Source organism: Falco cherrug, chromosome 8, assembly GCF_023634085.1.
Source record: "Falco cherrug isolate bFalChe1 chromosome 8, bFalChe1.pri, whole genome shotgun sequence".
In the NCBI taxonomy this organism is placed as follows: Eukaryota; Metazoa; Chordata; class Aves; order Falconiformes; family Falconidae; genus Falco; species Falco cherrug.
In genome coordinates, this window is record NC_073704.1 from 17,678,937 (window position 1) to 17,698,694 (window position 19,758).

The 19,758-nt window shown below is 39.2% G+C and overlaps 1 protein-coding gene across 1 annotated transcript in view; it reads left to right on the plus strand.

Annotated features, from left to right (window-relative positions):
* TTN (titin) overlaps positions 1 to 19,758 on the plus strand; it is a 238,711-nt gene that overhangs the window by 22,151 nt on the left and 196,802 nt on the right. Inside the window, exons 25-43 of the mRNA XM_055719331.1 lie at positions 70 to 238; positions 745 to 2,435; positions 2,530 to 2,811; positions 3,086 to 3,352; positions 3,502 to 3,774; positions 3,882 to 4,145; positions 4,245 to 4,505; positions 5,038 to 5,298; positions 5,782 to 6,045; positions 6,138 to 6,398; positions 6,574 to 6,834; positions 7,276 to 7,536; positions 7,622 to 7,763; positions 7,853 to 8,018; positions 8,242 to 8,473; positions 9,031 to 9,315; positions 9,413 to 9,538; positions 11,666 to 11,854; positions 16,152 to 16,208. Of these exons, the coding sequence (XP_055575306.1) occupies positions 70 to 238; positions 745 to 2,435; positions 2,530 to 2,811; positions 3,086 to 3,352; positions 3,502 to 3,774; positions 3,882 to 4,145; positions 4,245 to 4,505; positions 5,038 to 5,298; positions 5,782 to 6,045; positions 6,138 to 6,398; positions 6,574 to 6,834; positions 7,276 to 7,536; positions 7,622 to 7,763; positions 7,853 to 8,018; positions 8,242 to 8,473; positions 9,031 to 9,315; positions 9,413 to 9,538; positions 11,666 to 11,854; positions 16,152 to 16,208 (5,712 nt within the window). The remainder of the gene's footprint in view (positions 1 to 69; positions 239 to 744; positions 2,436 to 2,529; positions 2,812 to 3,085; positions 3,353 to 3,501; positions 3,775 to 3,881; positions 4,146 to 4,244; positions 4,506 to 5,037; positions 5,299 to 5,781; positions 6,046 to 6,137; positions 6,399 to 6,573; positions 6,835 to 7,275; positions 7,537 to 7,621; positions 7,764 to 7,852; positions 8,019 to 8,241; positions 8,474 to 9,030; positions 9,316 to 9,412; positions 9,539 to 11,665; positions 11,855 to 16,151; positions 16,209 to 19,758) is intronic.

The following is a 19,758-nucleotide window of genomic DNA, read 5'->3' on the forward strand; positions in this document are numbered from 1 at the left end:
GGAGTGTTTTTTATCAAAACCTGTGGTTACGTCATTTCCTTTTGTGATAACTTACCCTTGCTTTTTCAGCTAAGGAAGACCTAGTTAGACCACACTTCGTGGAAAGGCTGAAGAATGTTAGTGTCAAGGAAGGGTCTAGACTGGAAATGGCAGTGAAAGCTACTGGTAACCCTAATCCTGACATTGTATGGCTGAAGAACAGTGACATCATTGTACCTCATAAATACCCCAAGATAAAGTAAGCATTTTTGTTTTGTTTATATAGTAAAGGAGTCAATAATCACTATTCTGCAAAGTACCTCCTACAGTGTGCTGGATACCCTTGCTTCCATAGAAGGGTTTCACTAAGTTTTTAGTCCAATGGTTACTGAAGCTACTAACAGCTTTTGCATTGCAACAAGGCTAAGAGATATAAAATATCTTGTAGGATTCACTCAGTTCTTTCCAGCTTCTGTATTGTGTATTTTTTATTCTGCAAAGCCAATATTTTTACAACAGAGATTTAGGGAATCAAGCCGTTTCTGATTTTGAATTCAGCCATTGAATTCAAGACTGTTTTTTATTATCCTTATCTGTTTGATTCTTAGGCACTGCACTTATAAACTTGAATAAACATGTCTAACTCCTGTAGAGATAGATTTGCCTTTGGAGGCTTTGACCTAATTTTGGAGGAAAAAAATGAATGACAAATAAGTGCAAAAAAGTTTTTTGTTTGTTTGTTTGTTTGTTTTTTAAATATTTCAGGATTGAGGGAACCAAAGGGGCGGCTGCCCTTAAAATTGAATCTACTGCCAGGCAAGATGCTGCATGGTATACTGCCACTGCTATCAATAAAGCTGGGCGGGACACTACTCGGTGCAAAGTAAATGTTGAAGTTGAACATGCTGAACCTGAACCAGAAAGGAGATTAATCATTCCAAAAGGAACTTACAAAGCCAAGGAGATTGCAGCACCGGAGTTAGAGCCTCTCCATTTACGCTATGGTCAAGAGCAATGGGAGGAAGGGGATCTCTATGATAAAGAGAAGCAACAGAAACCATTTTTTAAGAAGAAGCTCACATCTTTAAGGCTCAAACAATTTGGACCAGCACACTTTGAATGCAGGCTTACACCAATTGGTGACCCAACCATGGTGGTGGAGTGGTTGCATGATGGCAAACCCTTGGAAGCAGCTAACAGACTCCGCATGATCAATGAGTTTGGGTACTGTAGCCTGGACTATGGAGTAGCCTATTCCAGAGATAGTGGAGTGATCACTTGCAGGGCAACTAACAAATATGGTACAGACCATACATCTGCTACTTTGATTGTGAAGGATGAGAAAAGCCTGGTGGAAGAATCCCAGTTGCCAGAAGGCAGAAGGGGACTCCAGCGAATTGAAGAGTTAGAAAGAATGGCCCATGAAGGTGCTGTTCCAGCAGTTGCAGTAGACCAAAAGGAAAAACAAAAACCAGAAATTGTTTTGGTTCCTGAACCTGCAAGAGTTCTGGAAGGTGAAACAGCACGATTCCGCTGCCGTGTGACAGGTTATCCTTTACCTAAGGTCAACTGGTACCTCAATGGACAGCTCATCCGTAAGAGCAAACGGTTTAGACTCCGTTATGATGGAATCTACTACCTGGATATTGTGGACTGCAAATCATATGACACAGGAGAGGTGAAAATCACTGCAGAGAATCCAGAAGGCTTTATTGAACATAAGGTGAGACTTGAGATCCAGCAGAGGGAAGACTTCAGATCTGTTCTTCGTCGTGCTCCTGAACCCAAACATGAGCCTGCAGCAACAGAGTCTGGAAAACTTCTCTTTGAGGTACAGAAGATAGACAAACCTGCAGAGGCAACAACCAAAGAAGTGGTGAAACTGAAAAGGGCTGAAAGAATCACTCATGAGAAGCTTTCAGAGGAATCTGAAGAGCTGCGTAGTAAATTCAAGCGTAGGACAGAAGAGGGCTATTATGAAGCCATCACTGCTGTGGAACTTAAGTCTCGCAAAAAAGATGAATCATATGAAGAAATGTTAAAAAAGACTAAAGAAGAACTTCTTCACTGGACCAAAGAAATCCCAGAGGAAGAGAAGAAAGAACTTCCTCCTGAAGGCAAAATCACCATTCCAACATTCAAACCAGAGAAGGTCGAGCTTAGTCCAAGCATGGAGGCTCCCAAGATATTTGAAAGAATTCAAAGCCAGACTGTGGCCCAGGGGACAGATGCACACTTCCGTGTAAGAGTAGTAGGAAAACCAGACCCTGAGTGCCAGTGGTTCAGAAATGGTGTGCAGATTGAAAGGACTGATCGTATGTATTGGTACTGGCCTGAAGATAATGTTTGTGAATTAGTCATCAGAGATGTGACTTCTGATGATTCTGCCAGCATCATGGTGAAAGCAGTCAATATAGCTGGTGAAACTTCTAGCCATGCTTTCCTGTTAGTACAAGGTAATTTAAAATCTCTTACATCTATCCTAGTGCCTATCATAGTGTATGTCTAGATGGTCAGTACACTATTGATTCATTGCATATTGTTTTGCAGCCAAGCAGTTGATCAGCTTCACCCAGAAGTTACAAGATATTGTTGCTAAAGAGAGAGACTCCATGGCAACATTTGAATGTGAGACATCAGAACCCTTTGTCAAAGTGAAATGGTTTAAGGATGGAATTGAGATTCATTCTGGAGACAAATACAGGATGCACTCAGACAGAAAGGCTCATTTTCTTTCTGTACTAGCAATTGAAATGTCTGATGCTGATGACTACAGCTGTGCATTGGTAGAAGATGAATCCATAAAAACTACTGCAAAGCTTACTGTTGAAGGTAAGAAGCACACAGCTCAGTGCCATGCAGTACTGTTAAAGTGAAATCAGCTTCAGGAAAAAAACAAAACAATTTAAACTGATGCCTAATGCATGAAGAAACGTTCAAGTTGCTTTCATAATCTTGGAATCCAGTATGAAATTTTGGAGATATATTTATGTAAAATGGTTACACTGTAGATACATTAATTTCCTTAGCCTCATTTAATAAGAAATGTTTCCATCAGGGGTATCTAATCAGGCCGATTTATGAATGTAATTATTTTTGCCTGTAGGTGCTGTGGTTGAGTTTATTAAAGAACTTGAGGATGTTGAAGTACCAGAATCCTTCTCAGGTGAACTTGAATGTGAGGTTTCCCCAGAAGATGTGGAAGGGAAATGGTATCATGGTGATGTTGAACTCACTTCTAATCTTAAATATGTGATCACATCCCGCCGTGGTCGTCAAATCCTCACTATTAAAGATGTTAATAAAGATGACCAAGGAGAGTATAGCTTTGTTGTTGATGGAAAAAGGACTCACTGCAAACTGAAGATGAAGCGTAAGCATTTCTAATACTTACATTGTTTATATGTTACAGATTTTCTATATTATGGCATATATTACATCTATATCACTATATCCCATACTGCCTTAATCTTCAATATTCTGCTTATCTGTTATGAGAATTAACTTAATTTCATTCCACAGCTCGCCCCATGGTTATTCTTCAGGGACTTACTGACCAAAAAGTCTGTGAGGGAGATATTGTACAACTTGAAGTTAAAGTCTCCCTAGAAAATGTGGAATGCGTCTGGATGAAAGATGGTCACGAAATTCAATCAAGTGATCGTATTCACATTGTGTTGGATAAACAGTCACACATGCTGCTGATAGAAGATGCAACAAAGGAAGACAGTGGAACTTACTCTTTTAGTGTTCCTGATCTTGGACTGTCAACCACTGGACGGATCACAGTGTACAGTAAGTAGTTATCATGATTTTGAAGGTGTGTTTGATTTTTGGGCCCTTTAGAGTTACTCCTTAAAGGCATAGTTTTTTTCATGATGAATATTTTTGTAACTTCACAGGTGTGGAAATAGTGGTGCCTCTAAAAGATGTACACGTAGTTGAAGGAACAAAAGCTGTCCTCGAATGCAAAGTTTCAGCACCTGATGTGTCTTCCTCCAAATGGTACCTAAATGATCATCAGATAAAGCCTGATGAACGTGTACAAGCTGTATGTAAAGGCACTAAACAGAGGCTAGTGCTTACCAGAACCCATGCATCAGATGAAGGACATTATAAACTAATGGTTGGCAAAGTTGAAACAAGTTGCAATGTCACCGTTGAAAGTAGGTTTCCTTTCAGATGCAGAGTTCTTTGTGAAACTATTTCTTTAAATACAAAACTGTGGAAACAACTAATATATTTGTAATGTATTCTTTTTATAGAAATTCAGATTATTAGAGGTCTTCATGACATCACCTGCACTGAAACACAGAATGTATGCTTTGAGGTAGAGCTCTCCCATTCCGGGATTGATGTAATTTGGCATTTCAAAGACCAAGAGATAAAGGCTGGTCCTAAATATAAAATTGAAGCACATGGCAAAATACATAAATTGACAGTGATGAAGGTGATGAAAGATGATGAAGGAGAATATGTACTTTATGCTGGGGAGAAGAAAACATCTGGAAAGCTTATAGTATCAGGTTAGTAGGGTTAAAGTCCAAGATTTTTATTTTACAGTGATTTAAAACAATGCTCAATGTACTATATTATGTAAGTGTAGCAATTGTGCTGTTTCTGTACATTTTTGTCTTTATCTTTTTTTTCTATGTTCTCCTTGCTTTTCCCCTTATATTTTGTGATTAGTATAATTTGAATTTAACAAAGCTTTTAAGTAAGCGCTAATATGTTATGCTAGATCAGAGCCATAGTATGGAATGCTGTAGTATGCTTTTGATGTAATTAATGTAAAAAAGGAGGGTTTTGTCTTGGTGGTCAGTAAACCTCTGCTGCTAATAGAAATAATAAATGAGAATGACTAGGATAGAATTAAGAAACATCTTTTTGTGATGTTCAGGTCACATTCTGGTCTTGATTTTTCACAGAACTCAGAATGTCTATGGGCATGCTCCAAATCAGAGCAAAGAATTCCAGCATGTACTTTTCATATGGTTGCATTTCCATACGGGGTAAAGTTGAACCACAACAAAAACACGTGCTCTTGCTTCCCAACAGGTGGTGCCATTTCAAAGCCTCTCACTGACCTGACTGTGGCTGAGTCCCAGGCAGCTGTTTTTGAATGTGAGGTGGCAAATCCTGAATCAGATGGTCAGTGGCTAAAAAATGGTAGACCATTACCTATGACAGATCAGTACCGTGCTGAATCTGATGGTGTAAAGAGAAGGCTCAATATCCCTGTCACAAAACTGGATGATATGGGTGAATATAGCTATGAAATAGCAAGCTCAAAAACATCTGCCAAACTGAAGGTCGAAGGTCAGTATTTTTTATAACCAATGTCTTTAAGACTCAGTCCAGCATCATTCACTGTGTCTTGGATCAGGCCTAAGATACAAGCATATTTTGCTTCATTTTTTGGAAGTATTTTTATATTATTATGTGCTTTCTTAAGTAGCAAGCTTACTGTATTTTGGAGTCTCTGGATTTGGAATTTAGCATGATATTTTAATAAAAACACATTTTATGTAAGGTACTGGCTAGCAGGTAGAAATTCACTCTTTGCTAGTTGTGTAGTAAACGTATCAAATAAAAACCCCATAGTTTCTCATGGATGCTGCAAGTAAATGTTCTTTTTTTATGTTCCAAACATCACTTTGGTAGAGACTGTGTAAATCAATGTATAGATACTAGATTTTAAAATGAAGCACCATGATTCAGTTTTATTAAGATTATTATATTTACTATAATTTTTAATTTTGGTCTGTTTTGCCAAGTTGTTTTGTTTGGGTTTTCTTGTAGCTGTTAAGATAAAGAAGACACTAAAGAACTTGACGGTGACAGAAACACAGGAGGCAGTGTTCAGTGTAGAACTGACCCACCCTGATGTAAAAGGAGCTTTGTGGATCAAAAATGGTGTTGAACTTGAATCAAATGACAAATATGAAATTACTGTGAAAGGAACTGTTCACACACTGAAAATCAAAAACTGTGTTGTCACTGATGAGTCTGTTTATAGTTTTAAGCTTGGAAAGATAGGAGCAAATGCCAGACTTCATGTGGAAAGTAAGTTTATCTGGTTTGAATATTTGCTTCAATATGCGGTTTGAAATTCAAATCAAACATGCTGCTGAATCTTGCTAATTTCTTTCCTCAAGCTGTCAAGATTATCAAAAAGCCAAAGGATGTGACTGCTTTGGAAAATGCTGTTGTCTCCTTTGAACTGAGTGTATCCCATGATACTGTACCAGTTCGATGGTTCCACAAAAATGTTGAGCTTAAACAAAGTGAAAAATACAAGATGATCTCTCAAAGGAAAGTTCACAAGCTTATGCTGCATAACATATCTCCTGCTGACGCTGGGGAATACACAGCTCTTGTTGGGCAAATTGAGTGTAAAGCAAAACTGTTTGTGGAAAGTAAGTATTGTCAGTTTGTAAGAAAGTAATTATATAAATTGCTACACCAGCTTATATTGAACAACTTGACCTGACACTTCATAGCCTTTTACCCTTGGTTTTTTGCAGTCTTCCACACATATTGACTTCTGAAAAATCCTTTCTTTTCTTTTGTCTTTATTTTCTCCTCTCTTAGCCATACACATCACAAAGACCATGAAAAATATTGAAATCCCTGAGACCAAAACTGCCTCTTTTCAATGTGAAGTTTCTCATTTCAATGTGCCTGCTGTCTGGTTGAAAAATGGTGTGGAGATTGAAATGAGTGAAAAGTTCAAAATAGTGGTCCAAGGGAAACTCCATCAGCTCAATATCATGAACACAAGCAGTGAAGATTCTGCAGAATATACATTTGTCTGTGGAAATGACAGAGTCAGTGCAACTCTGACTGTAAAACGTATGTAAAAATGAAGTTAACCAGACTATTTTACAATTACTAATAATAGAATTTATGTTAATATATGCACTTTGTGCAATTCAGACAAAACCAGCACTGTTGTAGAGGTATTTTCAAATAACCCTAAACAACCTTAATTACATTTTAAAATGAGAGCTAGAAGCTGTGGACTTGAAAGTCAGATCCTGGATTCCTCTGTTTAGGCCAACATGCCTAAACACCAAGTCACCATAGGAGACAGAATTTCGATTCCTATGTCATTCAGAAGTTTTGGGAAATTTAACTGTAATATTGATTCTGGACACAGAGACTTCCTTTTAATATTACTAAAAATCAGAATCTTCTTAAAGAATTTTAAACATCTGTGATCCAGTTACTGTGTTTAAAATAAAGCAAAAAAGAACAAAAGAACCCAGATCATGTCCATTTCTTCTCTTTTAGCCATCCTGATTACCTCCATGCTAAAAGACATCAATGCTGAAGAGAAAGATACGATAACATTTGAAGTTACTGTTAACTATGAAGGTATCTCATATAAATGGCTAAAGAATGGGGTGGAAATAAAATCGACCGATAAGTGCCAGATACGAACAAAGAAGCTCACACACTCACTCTCCATAAGGAATGTGCATTTTGGTGATGCTGCAGAATATACTTTTGTTGCTGGAAAAGCAGCTTCATCAGCCACTTTATATGTGGAAGGTATTTGCCCTCTTGGTTTGTATATTTAGTGAGTTCTGGTGACTTAAATAGCAGCATGTCACTCATACTGCTTTTTTTTCCCTAGCTCGTCACATTGAATTTAGGAAGCATATTAAAGACATCAAGGTTGTGGAGAAGAAGAGGGCTATCTTTGAATGTGAAATTTCAGAACCTGACATTCAGGTCCAGTGGATGAAGGATGGGCAAGAACTCCAGATTGGTGACAGGTAAATGATGGCTTCTACACCATATTGTCTTTTGTCATGTATTTTCCTCCAGGAAATAACTTGCTTATTTTATTTTCTGATGTCCTTAGGATGAAAATTCAGAGAGAAAAATATGTCCATCGTCTCATCATTCCTTCCACAAGAATGTCTGATGCTGGTCAGTACACCGTAGTAGCAGGTGGGAACACATCCAGCGCCAATTTGATAGTGGAAGGTCGTGACATTCGTATCAGAAGCATCCGTAAAGATATTCAGGTATGTCCTATACAGAAGAATAAATATTTTATAACTTTGTCATGCAAAGAATAATGCAAAGGAAAAGCAACGGTATTTAGCCAGCAAGAGTCCTAACACAAAAATCTGTAATCATAAGGTCAGGGCCTTTTTTTAGGAAACTGAAATGTGCGACTATCTGTCAAAAAAAAAAAAAAAAAAAAAAAAGGCAGGTATTTCTTATATTTATTCTACTTATTCAAAGGTCATTGAGAGACAAAGAGCTGAAATTGAATTTGAAGTCAATGAAGATGACATTGAACCACAGTGGTACAAGGATGGTATTGAGATCAACTTCCAGTATGAGGAAAGATACAGTTATGTGGTGGAAAGGAGAGTTCATCGAATGACCATCTTTGAAACCACTTACTCTGATGCTGGAGAATATACTTTTGTTGCAGGACGGAATAGGAGTTCTGTTGTTCTCTATGTGAATGGTATGTGTACCCACAAACAATGTTTTGATTGTATTTATTGCCCTCTCTTTTCCTGATTTCTTTATTCTAATTCTGAAAGTAAAAAAATAAATAAATAAAAATAATAATTAAAAAAATATCCAAAGAGAATCTTATGTCTGGAACATTAGCAAAATCCTCATGTACATGGATGTTTGTTGCTGTACTGAAATAGCTAGCTATATGAAAATGCTATAGCAGTTCTTTTCACCACTACATTTATTTAGACCAGGAAATTCTCAGGTCCAAGTAAAACTAATTTGTCCATTTGGACAAATATGCCTTGCCAGAGGGATAACCTATCAATTCTTGGACACGTTTTGCCAGAAAATACTTATGCCAACACAGCTGATTTTATTAAGGCACTTGCTGCTAGATCATTCCCCCTGTCTTAAGGAAAAGGGCAGATTTTCATAGGCATGCAATATTGGGAGTAATGAAGTAAATAAATAAATAAATCCTTGCTAATATTTGTTTAAGTCTTGATAAATATCAATAATGAGATTTCTCTCTCTCCTTCTTCCTGCCCCAATTTGCAGCTCCAGAGCCACCCCGGATAATTCAGGAGCTAGAGCCAACCACTGTGGAATCTGGCAAACCTGCCCGCTTCTGTGCTATGATATCAGGCAAACCCCAGCCCAAAATTTCCTGGTACAAAGATGATCAACAGCTCTCTCCAGGTTTCAAGTGCAAATTTCTTCATGACGCACAAGAATATACTCTATTGCTGATTGAAACTTTCCCTGAAGATGCAGCAGTATACACCTGTGAAGCAAAAAATGACTATGGAGTTGCTACAACTTCGGCTTCACTTTCAGTGGAAAGTGAGTTTCCCATACTCATAACAGTATCTGTGAAATGAGATTGTCAGCATGTGTGTGATCTTAATCTTTAAAAATTACTTTTTTTCTTATTCTTTAGTCCCAGAAGTTGTTTCTCCTGAGCTAGAAGTGCCAGTGTATCCACCTGCTGTCATAATACCTCTACGTGATGCTGTTACATCTGAGGGACAGTCTGCTTGTTTTCAGTGCAGAGTTACAGGGACAGGTGGGTTTAATGAAAACCTCTACATCCTTTCATCTCAGAATTTTTCATCTTGAACTTAAAAAAAATACATGTATATGTGCTGGTATCAGTCTTTCCATAGAAGTACAGTTGTTTGATATACACTGTTGATACATGCTATGTTATTCACAGACAGCTATTTAAGCAAGTCATTTGTCAAAGACGGCATCAAGCATGGAAGTTAAAAGCTGTCATAAAGATTAAGCATTTCTAAAAAGACGACCTGTTTCAAACAATTTGTCTTGGGAAGCTTCTCAGCTTTTTGAATGCAAACTGATGTTGGGAAACTGTGTCAGTAAAATGCAGTGCTTCAAACACAGAGTATCATGGTGGAAAAGCATTATCATGTTAAATGAATGTGATAAAGTTTCTGATGACACACAGTGTTATGTCAATTAACAACTGAAACTCTCAGTGCCTCAGTCTTTATCCTAATATTCCTGAGTGCTGCAAACAGTAAACTGCCATTGCATTCTTTTTCCTAGCATAAAAAAGTGTTCGCTCATTGTCTTAAGTATACATTTTCCTTGAATGAATTTGCTATTTTGTTACATAGACTATAATTTTACAGTTAAAATAATTCTTTCCAAGTTAACACAAAACCACATAAGTCTACATTTCTTCACTTCAATAAATGGCATTGAGTATGACTAGTAATAAAATATTCACATAGTAAACTGCAGAATAAGATCCAGTTCTAATCCCAATAAATTTACAGTTATTTAAAGATAAATCTCCAAATGTATCAATAATCCTGTGTGGTAGCTGTGTAAAAGTCCACATAAAATTGGTAATATACATATATATGCAAAAATATGTAATTTGCACTTCCATAACTTGAAATCAAACTCCCATTATTTTTTTTTTAAAGCTATACAACAAATCTGATTCTGTTTTGGAAGTGGTGCTAAAACTCAGAAAATATATGTTGGAAAGACTGGCCTGCCCTCTGTGCATGCTAGTGTAACTCTGTTTACAAGAACTGCATTTATGTATATGTGGAAGCTGCATTTACAGCATAGAGCACAAGGATCCTTTCATCTAGGTCCCCTTTCATGGAATCATAGAATCATTGAGGTTGGACAAGACCTTTAAGATCATGTAGTCCAACTGTTACCCTAGTGCTGCCAAGTCCACCACTAAACCATGTCTCTAAGTGGCACACCTACAGGTCTTTTAAATATCTCTAGGAATGGTGACTCAACTTCTTCCCTGGACAGCCTGTTCCAGTGCTTGACAATCGTTTTGGAGAAGAAATTTTTCCTATTGAGATTTTCTTTATTTAATACTTTATCCAGATGGATTTGCATATCTCTCACTTGTGTTGTGAAAAACATTTCTGTTAGGTTAGGTAATATATGATTGCAAATACAGTTGTTTAATGATACATACTATAAGCTGGCTGTTGAAAACACTGTCTCTTTTTTCTTATGACACTGATAGCACACTGTTTGTGTGAAAACATTTGATTACTGATGTAATATAGTGCCAGGTGGAGAGGCAAGGTTAAAGTCTGCTTCAGTCCTCTTCTTTCCCAAGTCTACAAGAATCTATATAGGTCAAATAATGCAACATTTTCTATAAGAATTTTACAAAGGTACGAAGACAGGATCTTTTTTGAGAAATACGAGGTGTAAACCTTACAATATTTCCAACAAAAAAAGGCAAGATACTGTGCTTATCAAAATAATATTCCATTTTCATTTCTTTGACCTGTTCAGCTCAACCTAGTGATTTTTATAGCCTGTTTAATCAATTGTAGCAGAATCCCTTTTTAAAAATTAGACTTTATTTCATTTTAGTAGTAGCAAAATATTTTTAAGTTTATACATTAAGAAGGGAAAGGAAAACTTATTTTTACTAAATATAGCAGCACCAGAATATGTTTTCCCATACAGATATTTCCAGTGCAGAAATCAAAACTTTAAGCAATAAGTAGGCCACTTTCCACTGATCATACATTACCAGAGTAATACAAAGCACATTTAAACTTTAAAAAGATACTTAAGATTAAGATTTCTGACATATAAATAAAAAATAGTATTTACTTACTAGTCTAATATCATGACTCACACAGTTTTATTTTTCTTCTTTCTGTTGCTTGAATAGATCTGAAAGTCTCTTGGTACAGCAAAGAGAGAGAGATCAAGCCGTCACGTTTCTTTAGAATGACCCAGTTTGAAGACACTTACCAGCTGGAGATTGCTGAAGCTTATCCAGAGGATGAAGGAATCTATACTTTTGTGGCTAGTAATTCTGTAGGCCAAGTGACAAGCACTGCTACCTTGAAGTTAGAAGGTACAGTGTGCAATTAAAGACGATGTCTTGTTTCGGTCATGTTCCAATACTAATCTTATATATACACTGCTAATCATATGTGAGTCGTTGTCTGTCATGTTGTCTTTTAACTCAGTTAATTGCTACCATTTACAATGTCCACAACATACATTTATGTCTTCAAAATATGTCGTGCATAGGAAAAGTTATTTCACAATTTTTTGATGTTCAGTGCACATCACCTTTTCATTCTCTCCAGTATTAGAATCTGTCATGCACTAAAGATGATAGAAACCTTCTTTCTGATAGAAGTGATTTCCTTACACATTCTTTGATTTGACTGTGAGGAGAATCTAGTAAGAGCTTTTATATAAAATGAATTACTTTGAAAGTGTTGGAGAACACGTTAAATAAGATGTGTACCAGGTATGGGGGCAGCTGAAAAGAAATGGTTTACATTCATATGAATTGATGAAATGTTGACCAAAGTTTAAGAGCAGAAATACTGTCTGCAGAATTTTCTATTTAAGTTCTATATTTTCCTTAATATTATTTAACCATAAATCTAATCTTTTGGTTTTGGGGGTTTTTTTTTTGTTTTTTTTGCAACAGATTTTATAAATGATGAATTAGAGTCATGCTGTTAAGTTGGAAGTTAGAAAAAAAAATCTTGATGAGAGAGAAAATTTCTTGTAGCGTAGGGTAAGAAATTAAAAGTTGGCGTGCTTCTTTTCAGGATTTAAAAAGGTTGAAGAAGTTACATCAGAGTCCCATTGGCATGTTTCTTCATCTGTTTCATTTAAGGAGAAGTCTTTTGGCCAAAGGCCCACCTTTATCCAGCCTATTTCAAGCTGCAGGGTACGCAGTGGGGAATCAGTCAGATTTCAAGCTAGAGTCACTGGCATGCCCAAACCAAAAATCCAGTGGTTTCATAATCAACAACTCATGTTGCCAACAAAAGACTTAGTTTTCTACTTTGATGAGTCTACAGGCACAGCTATAATGATTATAGTAGATGCTTTCTTAAAGCATGCTGGCCAATACTCTTGCAAGGCAAGAAATAGTGCTGGAGAAACAACTTGTACAGCTACACTTACAGTGACTGCAGAAGGTAAAACCCCATTTTTACTTCAAAGGGATTCAGTTTGTTGTATACCATACTTTTACGCTGTTACTAATGTTCTTGTTTCACACCTTTTCTTTACCAGCTAATGTTAGCACCTACTGTCTGTAACCCAGCCACTCTCGTTTCTTCTGTTCAAGCTGTAACATTCAGAAATTTGCAGATTTGTATTTTGATACAAGTCAAAAGATTAGGATCGCTTTACTGAAGGCATTCCAATTTTTAAAACAAGTAATTTAGTGATCTTTATAGCATTGACTGAGGTATTTTGTACTATCCTGTAGGGGGCGGGGAAGAAAATACCTCCTTAAACATTTCCATAAGAAGTTTCCAATACTAAAATGGTCAACTTTGGTGAAAGAAGAGACATGGGCATTTGTGTATCAACTGCATGTATAAACTAGCTTAGGCATCACTTGTCATTCATATATGCGAATGGATAATCTTTGTGTCAAGAGAGTAGTGCATCTGGCATGCTGAGTATTCAAATGAAGATCATTCATTTTCATCCTCCATGCTGTTTGGTTTTGTTCAGAGCAGGACCCAGTAAAGTTCTTTAGATACTAATGTTGTTATTTTTGTTACTTGATTACACAGTGCAAGCCCTAGATAGGCAAAGTTCTGGGAAAGATGTAAAAGAGTCTATCCGGTCACAGGCTATATCAGAACTTCATGTTGCTCCTCTCACAAAGAAGAACATTAAAACTTATCAAAAAGAATTTAAATCAATGCAACAACCATCACAGGAATTGGGTGTACAGGTTTTTGAGCACATATCAGAAAATTTGACCATGAAGGCTACATCAGTTGAAGAAATGGAAGCCATGCACACAACAATCCTTTCCCAAACATCTCAGAGCACCAGGATCTCTATGACCTCTGCTCAGGAAATGAAGGATGTCCCTCCAAAGATTCTCTTGCCTCTCAGAGACTTAACTGTGAAATGTGGTGACACTGCTCAGTTCGTATGTGCCTTAGAAAATGAGTTCTCTGAGTATCTTTGGGCCCATGAAGGTGAAAGGATAGAATTGTCTGAAAAACTGAAGATATCACAAAATGGAAGTGTCCTACTGCTCACAGTCCTAAATACTCAGCTGACAGATCAAGGACTGTACAGTTGTACTGTATATAATGATTACGGAGGGACAACAACTGCTGCAATACTAACAGTCAAAGGTGGTTATCTGACTTTTAACATTATGACTTACCTTTTGCACTTCATTATCACTGCCTACAGATCACTTATATTTCCTTTATTGTCAGTAATACTAAGCTCTAGTAAGAATGCTTTCGGGTTTTTCCTCCACATTTACAGCTCTATTCGTAAGTGACACGTGCAGTACCAGGAAGCTGGTATTGTAACTTCATGCTTCTTCCCAGCAAGTCACAGATGTCTGGGGCTTTTTATTCCTCATATCCTTCATGATATGCAGTGAGATGTAAAGCAAAACAGGCTGATAGGAATTCTTATATTTTGAGAATTCCTGGAGTTTAAGGGAGATTATAATGTCAGATAAGCAACGTTAAACTAGATACCTGGTCATTTCAAACTCTGTGCGTCCAACTTGTTTCCAGTAAATCCAAGGTTATAATTCCAAGGTTAGTGATAGGGGTCAATGTACTTGAAAGGACTGATGGGTGCAAGTGTTGTGTTACTGCATTAATGAATTGTATTCTACTTCTACTCTCCTTGAGATATATTTATTTTTGCTAAGACTCCTTACACTTCTTCCTGACCATCAGTGTATTAAAATGTTAGTAGTGTTGCCACTAGTGAAGATGCAAAAATTTATTATCACCACACTGGACAGGTGATTGTATTTCAGGTGAGCTCAAAGGAATCAAGAGCAGAAAACTCAGATGAATAGTGAGGAAGCCGTTGACCCTGTTGATTTTTCTCTTACATGTTGAAGTTTCTTTCTTCACTCTTGAACTATGCAAAGCACTTCACAGTTTTCTGCTGCTACTTTCTAAATTGAGGCTCTACATTAAAAGAAAATATGTGCTTGTATTAGGCATTACCAACCAAGTCTTGGTCCCAAGAAAGTCCTACAGGTTTAACTGGTACCTAGAATTAGCCCAGCAGGAATAGAGCTCTTAAATGTGTAATCACTCATGTTTAATAGTGTTGTTGTAGCACTAATATACTGGACATTCTTTCAGTACTAATTATTGGGGTTTTCCCCCTAAGTATATTTTTTTATTCCTGCAAAACATTGACCTAATCCTTTTCCTAACTTTATTCTTACCTAGCAAATGAAGCACAAGCAAAAGCAGTAACAAAAATTACCCTTGAATCAGATACTAAAAGCTTTAAAGCAGCCAAAGATTGTCAGTTTAAAGCATCTGAAGTTAAGCAAGAATCTTCCAAGAAAACATCGAGCTTGTTTATATCTGCATCACAAAGACCATATGAAACTGAGAAACAAAGAAACAGAGTCTGCTATCCTGATGTTGTGCCATGTGAGGACATCACAGAAACTGATGCTGAAGCACCAGAGTTTCTTGAAACTCTACCTTCAGAAACCACTGTAAAAGAAGGAGATGATGTTTTACTGTCTTGTGTAATGAAAGGTGTGCCTACACCTTGCGTGGTCTGGCTGTGCAATCAGCTAATAGTTGAGGAGTCTGCATTGTGTTCCTTAAAACATGATGGGCCATTGTGCAGTTTAAGATTGTTGAAAGTTGGTCAGAACCACAAGGGTATATACAAGTGCAGAATAGTTAATCCTGCAGGACAAGCCGAGTGCAGCACCCATCTGAGAGTGACAGGTTGGCAACTGCATGTTCCTTCCAAGTATCAATTCCTCATGCATAGCATCATTGCATTCCAGTACATTCATTCCCTGGGAGATGGTAAAGTACGAGAAGCATCTCATTAGTCTGTGGGTTGTTGAATGTATTCTTCAGAGATTTAAGGCATGATAAAGGCATGTTACGTTAGAAACTTTCTCCCACCTTGAAAAAAAGAAAGAAAATCTTAGAGAAAAGTGTACATTGCAAAAAAGTTTGAAAGCATTTGATTAATCTATTCTCAGAATTTATCAAGTGTTTGAATTGTTTGGCATGCGTTTATGTGTATGTATGTGTGAATTTCTATAGATTTGCAAGAGAGATTGGATATTTTTACTACATAAAGTGTTGATTGGTATATTGAGCAACCATAGCTCAAAATTCTTTGTCTTTTTATTTTAGCTCCGGAAAAAATTATTCATGAGAAGCTAGAGGAAGAGTTTGAAATGGAAGTGAAAGGTACAGTCACCAATGATGATACACTGAATAATTAGTACCAGTAATTAGTAACATCGTGAAAAGCTTTTATCTGCTTACATGTAGTGTCTGATGGGGAAAGAAAGACACATTTTAAAGCATATTGGAACATGTTGCATGTTTGTTTTGATATGCAAAGGGTTACCTGCATTATAAAGTTATTTAAGTTTTAAAATATGTTTAAAACTTCAAATTTATAATTTTGCAGCCATATTCTTAACTTTTACTTCATGCTTTGCAGCTGTTCACAGAGCTTTTATTTGTTCTATTTCCTTTTGAATGCATGGAATAGTTTACTTCAGAAGGAAGTCATACAAATCTTAATCATTATTTTTAAATAAGTTAGCTACCTAACAGTTCAGTGGACACTATTGGATGGACGAATGGATGGATGAAGTATACTAGAAAGCATTTGTTGTTTAGGATATATGAAAGCTACACATTCCCATTGATTCCTTGCACTTTTTTTACATACATTAATTCATCATTATACATCTCTTACCCTGGCTTGCAGATAGCATACGTGGTTCATGTTGCTTGCTTTTTTCCCTGTGCATAACACTGTGAAGTTAGTGGCTGTATTAGTTCGAATAAACGCCTTCTCATTTCATGTTAGCTAATTACTTACTTTTTAAAAATATTTTTCAAAATACTTTTTCTCAATTATATAAACATTTAATCTACAAACAGAGGGGTCAGAAAGGGCGTTTATTCTACTGTCTGCAAGTCAGGTAAGATTTTCTTCTTTGCCACCCAAAGACACACAGCTTTTCCAGGCAGCAAAAACATACACGCAGAAGAACGTGTTGTTTTGAAATACATTTTTGCTTGTTCAAGAAGAAATTTCCACAGTCTGAAGAAAGAACAGACAACGAACGATTTTCGTGTCAATCTTTAAAACAGAGCAAGGCATTGCGTTTATTCGAACAAATATGGTGAGTGAATTACTTTTTTTTTCCTGGGTGTGTGATGAAATCTGTTGCATGCCCATTTTTTATTTCAATATATTGCTATTTCATTTTTTTCAATCAGACAGTAGGCAGAGTGTGGTGTGTTGTAACCCAGTCTCCTTCTCTTACAGAGCGGCACAGCGAGGCCAACCTTGAGGGACCTGGGACAGCGGCGATGCTGGCTTGCTCCCAGAACTGTAAACCTACCTTCACACAGGGCCTGAAGTGTAGGTCTGTCATGGAGGGGGACCCTGCACTCTTCTGGTGCAAGCTGGTGGCATGCCCGGCACCCCACATGGCCTGGTTTCACAACAACCGGCCGGTCCACCAGGACTGCCGCAAGGTGATCCGCACTGAGAGTGAGGAGCACACACACCATGCCAGCCTGGAGGTGCGGGATGTGAGGGAGCATGATGCTGGCAGCTACAGGGTGTTTGCCATTAACAGTGAGGGCTCAGCTGAGTCCACTGCCTCACTGCTGGTGGCACACAGTAGGGAGCAGCAGGGCCTGGGTTTTGCAGGGAAAGCAGAGTGGATGCAGGAGAGCTGGGAGTGCCTGCTGCAGCAGAGGCAGGAGGACCGGCTGCGAGTGGTGCTCCGCTGCACTGGCTCACCCTTTGACAAGGGGCAGGATGCTGAGCAGTTGCTTGGGGACCTCTCCCCAGCCCGGAGCATGGTACGAACCATCCGTTTCCAGAGGCTGCCACTGGTGGGGCCTCACCGTCCAGGGCTGGCATGTCGTAAGGAGCACAGTGGCACAGTGGCGCATGCTGAGGAGCTGTTGGATGAGGAGACCCGGTGGAAGCTGCAGCGGCTGCGGGAGGCAAAGAGGGCAATGCTAAAAAAGAAGCAGGAATCCCTCGTATCCATGCCCCAGGGGCACCCTCCTGGGAAGCCCAGCCCACCTGAGATGGCTGCGATGATGGAGCGCTCGGAGGCCCTTGCGGTGCAAGTAGTAAAAGGGTACTGCAGGCCCAAGGCTGTAGGGGAGAGGTGGAAGATGCCAGGTGGGCTCCTGGAGCCCTGCCCACCCCTCTTTGTCCAGGAGGTCAAGCCCAAGGAGGCTGTTGAGGGGCACAGATGCACCTTCTCCTGCCTCTTCCATGGCCGTCCACAGCCCACAGTCACTTGGTACAACAACGCCAAGCCCGTGGGGCGCATCCAGGGCACTGCTGTTCACACCACAGAGTGTTGTTCTACACTGACCTTCCCATCCCTGCTCCCACAGCATGGTGGCACTGTCACCTGTGTGATATTCAACCCACTGGGCACAGTCAGCACCTCGGCTGCACTCCATGTGAGGCCGCGGATGCCAGTCCATCAGGTCATGAAGAAGGAGGAGGAAGAAGAAGTGAAGAAGGAGGAAGAAGTGAAGGAGGAAGAAGAAGTGAAGAAGGAGGAGGAAGTGAAGGAGGAAGAAGAAGTGAAGAAGGAGGAGGAAGTGAAGGAGGAAGAAGAAGTGAAGGAGGAGGAGGAGGAAGTGAAGGAGGAAGAAGAAGTGAAGGAGGAGGAGGAGGAAGTGAAGGAGGAAGAAGAAGTGAAGGAGGAGGAGGAGGAAGTGAAGGAGGAAGAAGAAGGGGAGAAAGATAAGGAGGAGGAGGAGGAGGAAGTGGGCCTGGCCTTCACAGCAGAGCAGGGACTTCCAAGTGTAGTTCCAGACTCAGACTCTCTGTCACTGCCTGTGGAAATCAAAATCACTGCCCCCACTCCAACACCGGAGCAAGACACAGAGATGAGAGAGACCACGCGGCCCTCTCCAGACCAGACTGCTCCCACCATAAAGCACAAGTTCAAATTTTCATTTGATGTGGGAAATGAGCCACCCCGTATTGTGGCAGAAGCCCCAGCACACATTCACTGCCATGAAGGGGAGGCAGTGGTATTGGAGTGTGCTGTGTCTGGGCAGCCTCCCCCAGCTGTGGCCTGGTCCCTGAATGGCCAGAGCCTCTCTGCCAGTGAAAGGCTAAAGTTTGAGGAAGGCAAGAATGGTGTGTACCGCTTACACATCCGAGGGGTCTCTGTTGTGGATGCTGGGCTGTATTGTTGTGTGGCCAAGAATGTGGCTGGAACAGTGCAGACTACCTCTAAGCTGACAGTGCAGCCCAGTGCACCCAGGTTGTATAGCAAGGATAGAGATGCTGAGGAATTGCCTGCCATAGGCGATGTTCTGCACCTCCAAGATGTCAGCACACTTGGTAAGGATGAAGAGGAACAGATCACATGCCCCAAGGAGGAGGAAGCCCACGTACCCTGGTCCCTGAGGCTGTCTCCATCTCCTGGTGAACAGTTAGAAGAGGAGTGTGAGAAAAATCCTGACTTCAGGGAAAGAGAGATGGAGGAAACAATGGTGCTGGATATCATGGAGGTTTATGCAAGGCAAGAAATGGGTTATACAGAAGAAAGTGTGAGGGATACAGGTGGTATGTCTGAGATGAGGCAGCCCAGGGGAGAAGCTGTCTCTGAGGAACACATCTTGGGAATTGATGCCACTGAGCTGTACCCCAGCATGTCCAAGGAAGAGCATGAACTGGTGGCCAAGGACTCCGGTCACTTTTCAGAGGAGCTGGAGGCTGAAGGAGACA